Genomic DNA, 7,438 nt, shown 5'->3' with positions numbered 1-7,438 from the left:
CAGCCAATCTTTTTTTCAGTGCAGTAACTAAAATTTGATAACATTGACTTGTACAATATACCAGTACGATATCTAAACTACTAAAAATCACAGCCTGTTCAGCTGTGACTTTTGCACGTTTGGCTATCTGGGTATATAGTGTACGAGTATACTACACTGAAAGAAAAGATTTGCTGCAGCAGCAGCAAATTAGATGGTAAAATATGACATAGCATTTTCAATTGACTGCAGGAGCTAATTTTTTGTTGCGTTAGCCTATCCGCAATGTCAATATAGGATTTAGATAGACTAAAGCCCAGTTCCACAACTCACGGTTAACTCTTGATCGAGGTTCAACTTATTCACTGTCTCTTCCCAATTTTAGAATTGGAAAGAGATGAGGAACAAGTTGAACCTCGATTAAGAGTTAACCGTGAGTTGTGGAACTGAGCTTAACGCAACTAAAAATTGGCTGCTGCAACCAATTAAAAGTGCTATGTCATATTCAACCAATCTTTTCTTTCAGTAGTAACTTTTGGAATTTAAAGTGAGATAGGAATATGTTTGATATTTGGCGAAAACAAGAAAGAGAGTTGTAGCGTAATCTAGTGTAGGAGTAAAAAACGGATCTAAATGTATCAACAATCCCAGCTAAAACCTGCAAAGATAACTTTTGAGCAGTATATATTATCATTCTGATGACAGTAAGATAAACTTGACACAGATGATTGAGTCTGTAATATATCCGATAATCTCGGTAAATTACCGGAAAACCCCATTAAATAAAACTGATAGAAAACGATAGGAATCTATACAATATCTGCCAAAAATCTTATCGCTTATCTATATCGTTTCACTTTTTATATTCCAAAAGAAGTGTTATCGTTTTTTATCATTATCTGAAAACAGATTTAATCCGGTTGGATTACGATAGAAATCTTACAGGAATTTATTATTCTTTACAATTTAGAAAGAAAATCTACATAATTGTTAATAATTTATTAATGATGACTCAAAATTTATATTATAAAATTACATCGGAAACTATTTTGTAATCGATCATATAGTCGCAACGACGAAAGCGAATGTTTTCTCATCATATTATTACGATTAAAAATTATTGTTATTTATCATGCATAAATTACGTAATTCAAAACACATCTTATCGTAAAGTTAAACAATGAAAAGTACACAAGTATTACAAGGCCTTATCATCAAATGAATCGGAGTTCTATTTCTCATAAGTAGAACATATCACACAGAATAGGATAAAAAGTGTAGCGTTATAAGATTCTTCATTAATATTCTAATAAAATGATTTGTTGAATACGAATCCACAAATTAAGTTCGAAGACGACAGTAAATAAGAAATGTATTTTGAGTTTCTAATTCTGTAACAAAAATTAATTCAGAAACCTGATAATTCTTGGAAGTTATATGTGTAAAAATGTGTTAATGTAATAGCATTTGAAATATTATTAGATATTAACACCAAAATTCAATAAATTTCATTAAATTCATAATTATTCATTTACAAAAAAAAAAACAATAATATAACAAGTAAAATAATTATAAAAAGAAACGATGAAGAATTACTTGTGGATTTACGATTTCGTACAACCACGATTCTCAGTTACGAAAAGAAATAACAAGAAACAATTTAATAATGTAACAAAAAATAGGATAATTATGGAAGAAAACGCTAGTAAGTAAATCGTTTCTTCTCATAATTTCGATTGACGATATTCTTTTGTTAATTTCCGATTCATAAGTAACTGCGAGTAAAAACGACTGAATCATTCCTTATCATTTCTTTTTTTTAACAGGAATATGACAATTAATGCTTGTTTGACATGTTATATATGTCAGCGGATTTGCGGCAAAAATGAGCAGGATTTGCAGCTCCTGCTCGGTTTTTACCCACGCAGATTCTGCTCGCTTTCTGCCATCAATCTACTGGTATAACACGTCAGACTCTGTCGATAGATTCTGAACTTAATGCGAACACAGATTGCTATGGATCTGCAGTGGGAATCTAATTAAATTTGCTGCCAATCTTCCAGCAAACTGTTTGTGGTTATATTCGCGAACTAATATGAAACTTTCATTTTTCTTACCGTGGCATTACAAATAAATATTAGATCATATTGGTAAAATATTAGATAAATATTAGTTTAAAAAAAAAATTTAGTAATTATAATAATCTTTAAGAAACTCGGAGTTATAATGATTTTTAGTAAAGTTAAAACTATCGTTTTATTAACAGAATTAACGATTTAACTGATAAATTCGATTGAATAATTTTGCAGAGCCCTAACAACATTGATGTGTCTGCTCATATTACAACAGTTGAGTGGTACTCAAGCCTTGTTGCAGTACGCTCAAATAATTTTCGATAAGATGGGCAATAATCTGGAGGGCAAATACTTAACTATGATAATGGGTGCCATGCAATTAGTCTTCACGATTGTCTGCATGATCTTCAATGATTTCACCGGCAGGAAGTTATTGTTGATGATCTCCCTTATCGGTACGGCGTGCTCCACTGCCATAGTCGCAACATATTTTCATCTTCAATACAATCAAATGGATATCAGCAATATAACGTGGTTACCCGCTACAGGCCTGATTCTATTCATAATCATGTATGGCTTAGGTTTGTCAACGTTACCGCTCACCATGGCCGGCGAATTGTTTTCCATGAACGTGAAGGCCCTTGGCAATATGATAGGTATGGTGACGTTATCAATCTCAGCGTTTGCCGTGACGAACTTATATCTGATCATAAGTGAAAGTGCCGGTGTGCACACGCCGTTCTGGATATTTACCGCGTGCTCTTTTGCCGGTGCCATTTTCACGTTTTTCTACGTACCTGAAACTAAAGGCAGGACGCTGGAACAGATACAGAGAGAACTGTAAAATCCGTCGAAATGAAAAAAATTTGAGAATGAATTATACTTGAATGTGTCGATCTTCTCTCGATGAATATTTGAAGAATATTAATTTACAAAATGTTCGCGTTTTATCGATGAAAGCAAGATTGAAAAATCTTTCAAGGTTGTAAAATGTAAAGAGGCTCAGTAAGTGGATAGTTTTTGAGCTATAGTGTGCCAAAGATGTAAAACAGTACATTTGGTGTTGTAGAATCAATTTAAGAAATCTCATTTTTATGTAATTCCATAAGAAAAAGTCTAACGGAATTAGATCTGACGAACATTACTGAAATATAAACAAATATATACTGTATATACACATATATACGTATATATATATATATATAAATGATAGTTACACGAATGAGCAAATACGTTTATAATAAATTCTTTTTGATAGATAAGTATAGCTAATTCTATTTATAGAGAATAAGCTTCTATTTATAGAGAATAAGTTGCAATGGTTACTTAACTTATACATATACATATATAAAATATACATATTTAATACAACTTAATAATAAAACTTTATTTCGATTACATATATGATGTATTGTGTTTTTGATGTTAATAGATTAAGATACGTCATCACATTGATAACTCGAACAGATTTTATAATACCGGGATTTTATAATGTCGGGAGTTTTATATATTTATTGAAATCAATATCATATATCTGTGAAGTGTTTGTGTAAAGATATAATTAATGTTATATAATATTGAAATAAACATTAAATGTCAATACGTGGTCAAAATTTAAAAACAAGAGAAAAATAAAAGGCATATACCACGAGCGCTTGATGTCGTACAGCGAAACTTCTTTCAAAGTCAATACATAAAATCATCATATCGGTAACATTGTGGAACATGAAATTATAGATACATTGAAAATACACACCGAAAGAAAGTAAAATAAGAAATCTAACGAGCTTATTGACATAGACATGTAACGAAGAAAGAACTCAATTTTTATTTGTATACTATACAATTCTGCGTAATTTATAATTTATATTTATATACTGATGATGGCCCAATAGAAGGCCGAAACGTCTATTCTATTTATTAATTTAATATAATTTTATGTATTGACTTTGAAAGAAGTTTCACTGTATGACATCAAGCGCTTGTGATATATGCCTTTTATTTTTCTCTTGTTTTTAAATTTTGACCACGTATTGACATTTAATATTTATTATAATCTTATTATGCTGTTTTTGCTGGCACTTCACTGCTGTTTATTTATCTTTTTTATTCATTACATCGATAATTATTTATGACAGATATATGAAATGTTCTGATGAGATAATAAGATAAAAAAGAAGCCAAAAACGGTAGTATTATACACGATGTTCAAAAAAGGCGGAATCAAATTTTAGGAATATGTAGTATTCGTGAAAACAAACTGAATAGTCTTAAAATAAGCAGAACCATTTATTTCCAAGTTCTTATACGCACGTTCGTACATTAGTGCTTCACGAGTTTCTAAGCTCGTTATTGATAACAGTTTTCAATTCTCCGTTCCGTCAATGTCAGTTCATCCACGAACGTCCGCGTTATCGTTGATAGTGTCTCGTTTTAACACATAAAATTGAATAGGTATTGTCAACAAATACGAGATAAATCTGGAATCTTTGAATGTATTCGATCTTCAATGAAAAGATGTGCCAAATTGTATGTTGAAATGAACGGAAGACACATTGAATATCCGTTGTAATTATATTTATTTTTTGCTACTCGGAAATAAATGTCTGGGAAAAAATTGTTTACATATAATTATATATATATAATGTGTTCATTATATAACATTTTTGTCTCGGGTAGTTTTTGGAGTTCTGCTTATTAAAACTTTCCGATTTTATTTTCTTGAGTACTATGTATTCCTAAAGGTTGGTACCACCTTTTTTCAACACCTTGCATAATGCTTTTATCAGTACAGATACAGTAATGCCTCTATTAGTATTTTTACAATAAACTATGTATGTATGTACATAAAATATTTAAAGTATAAAAATTCCCACAATTTTACATAATATGATATTTGATAATTAAAATCATGTAAAAATTTTTCAAATTTTCAGACAAGATACGTGTTTAAAAAATGTCTTTTAAGTAGATGTTATAAAGTCGTTTTTCTGATTACTTTATAAGACATTGCAAAAATTTTACGACATTAATATTCCCCTTTTTATATATCGTCTGATATAATTAGAATTTTATATCTACCTCTTGAAATGCTTTAGATGAAACTGATATTATATTATCTGCATCACTTGGATAAGAATTTTGTATCGTTACAAATTCATTCATTTATTATTTATACACGACAGTAGGTGATTGTAGTGAAAACATGAAGAAATTATATCTCGCTGCTGTAGCAGGTACGTATATATTGGGATAATTACAGAATAGAAAGACATCTCGACAGAATTGCTGAATATTTATTTAATTATTACGTAAAATGAATTAAGCGTTTTTTCATAATTGAAATTTATTTAAATCATTTTAATTTAATATATACGTATAAATATTCCTATTTAATTTGTTAATTGATTAATTTTTCTCGGGACTCTTTGTAAAATTATCTTCTGTCTAATTAATAAAATATATGATATATATTAAATCTTTTTTAAAATCTATTATTTTAATAGGAAATTTAGGTGTGTTATCAGCGGCCTTGTTTAACGGTTGGGCATCGCCATCTTTACCTTTTTTGATGTATGGTAATGATGCTGAGTATCCCATACGTTTAAACTTAGAAGAAGCCTCTTGGGTGACATCTTTACTTAGTATTGGTGCCGCTTCAGGTAGTGTTATTTCTGCATTGATTGTGAATATCATCGGCAGGAAGAACACCATGTTATTTACGGTTGTGCCCTCAATAATTGGCTGGTTGTTAATAGCCTTCGCAACATCATCGTGGGTAATTTAATAATTGTAATATTCATTAAATATATCCGAGTACTTTTTACGAAATGATATGTTGAATGTGTAAAAACATTGAAAGTTAAAATTTAAAATATTCATAAGATATCAGTTATATACTAGGTCATAATTCGGCTAGAAGGGGTTGATCGATTGCTGTCGATCAACGTTTAATTAGCGTTAATTATGTGATTCTTTTAGTCTTTCAAGAAAAGTTTTCCCAATTTTTTCAAAATTTCTTGAAATTTGGAAAAACATTTTAAAGGTACATTTAGATTGTACACTCTATAGTTTCTTAATAATATGATCTACATTTCTTGAACCTCTTTGAATATTTCGCGACTTTCAGTGTAAGTTCCACACTTTATCTTGCTGTAATTCTAACGAGAAAATTATTTGAAACTTGTTTACACAATTATAATAATAATTAGCTTGTAATTTATAAATGATTACAACGTTTGATTCCATTAAGAAAAATTTCTAGAGAATCAATTGATATTACAAAACATATTTAAAATATATAATTACGTAAACTAAACGCTATTTAAAAAAAAACTTACTATCTCATTCAGACAATATTTATATAATATGAGTATTTATTATAATTGAGTATCTATTTTAACTTCTTAATTAAATCCACGCAAAAGCGATATTATGGACTTTGTAGAAACTGTATAAAAGCAAATAAATAAGCAAAGCTTATAAATAAATATATATAATAAGATATATGTTTACACCTTCATATATAAACCTCATACATAAACAGATATACATGAAAAGTTTCTATGTAATATTATTCTATTAAAAAAAGAGATCATGATATTTTCTTGAATCAGAAGGATAAAGTTGCTCGAAGTAAATAATCAATTTGATCTGTACAGTGTCTTTATTTTTCTGTCGTTTCTCTGTTTCACAGGAGCTATACATATCGAGGTTTATATCTGGATTAGCTCTGGGCATCATTACCATGTCCACGCCGATGTACGTGAGCGAGATTTCGCCAGCTGACATTCGCGGCAATTTGGGATCTATACTGGCAGTCGCTGGGAAACTCGGTATTTTGATCGAGTTCACGATAGGTCCGTTTCTTTCAGTGAGAAATCTCGCCCTCGTCTCTTTGGTGGGACCATGCCTGTTTCTGGTTACTTTTATCTGGCTACCGGAATCCCCCTATCACTTGATGCGTTGCAACACCAAGCAAAAAGCCATAAACTCTCTTGTTCAATTGAGAGGCAAAGAGGATGTTTACAAGGAGGCAGATAGTATTGAACAATTTGTAAAAGACGATTTGGCTAACAAAGCTGGTTTCCGTGAACTCCTATTTATACCAGGAAATCGCAAGTAAGACGTCAAATTTGTAGTTTTATATCAAAATAAATTAATAAAAAAATTAAATTCACAAATCACAAAAACTTTCAAAGATTTCTTGTTACTACGAATAAAAAATATTAGATATTGATCTAGAAAAAAATTTACAAATAAGTATTATGTATAAATCATGTTTTATGTATGTATAAAGTAACTGTATTATAATCGTTGGAGCACATTAAAAAGTTCTTTTATTAATAATTTCTAGTATATATATATATATACTTAGTATATAT

General features: G+C 29.8%; 3 protein-coding genes across 3 annotated transcripts in view; 2 read left to right on the top strand and 1 right to left on the bottom strand.

Annotated features, from left to right (window-relative positions):
- Nucleotides 1-3,215, top strand: part of LOC108728816 (facilitated trehalose transporter Tret1-like) — a 6,928-nt gene extending 3,713 nt beyond the window's left edge. Inside the window, exon 4 of the mRNA XM_018457603.1 lies at nucleotides 2,289-3,215. Coding sequence (XP_018313105.1) covers nucleotides 2,289-2,898 — 610 coding nt within the window. The 3' untranslated portion in view covers nucleotides 2,899-3,215. The remainder of the gene's footprint in view (nucleotides 1-2,288) is intronic.
- Nucleotides 3,216-3,368: 153 nt separating this feature from the next.
- Nucleotides 3,369-7,438, bottom strand: part of LOC108728817 (uncharacterized) — a 37,775-nt gene continuing 33,705 nt past the window's right edge. The window contains exon 9 of the transcript XR_001936907.1: nucleotides 3,369-3,379. The gene's annotated coding sequence lies outside the window, so the exon portion shown is untranslated. The remainder of the gene's footprint in view (nucleotides 3,380-7,438) is intronic.
- LOC108728814 (facilitated trehalose transporter Tret1-like) overlaps nucleotides 5,238-7,438 on the top strand; it is a 4,826-nt gene continuing 2,625 nt past the window's right edge. The window contains exons 1-3 of the mRNA XM_018457602.1: nucleotides 5,238-5,290; nucleotides 5,561-5,832; nucleotides 6,751-7,175. Coding sequence (XP_018313104.1) covers nucleotides 5,260-5,290; nucleotides 5,561-5,832; nucleotides 6,751-7,175 — 728 coding nt within the window. The 5' untranslated portion in view covers nucleotides 5,238-5,259. The remainder of the gene's footprint in view (nucleotides 5,291-5,560; nucleotides 5,833-6,750; nucleotides 7,176-7,438) is intronic.

This window comes from Mycetomoellerius zeteki, unplaced genomic scaffold (assembly GCF_001594055.1).
Source record: "Mycetomoellerius zeteki isolate Tzet28-1 unplaced genomic scaffold, Tzet1.0 scaffold64, whole genome shotgun sequence".
Taxonomy (NCBI): domain Eukaryota; kingdom Metazoa; phylum Arthropoda; class Insecta; order Hymenoptera; family Formicidae; genus Mycetomoellerius; species Mycetomoellerius zeteki.
This window is presented reverse-complemented; position numbering and strand designations above follow the sequence as displayed.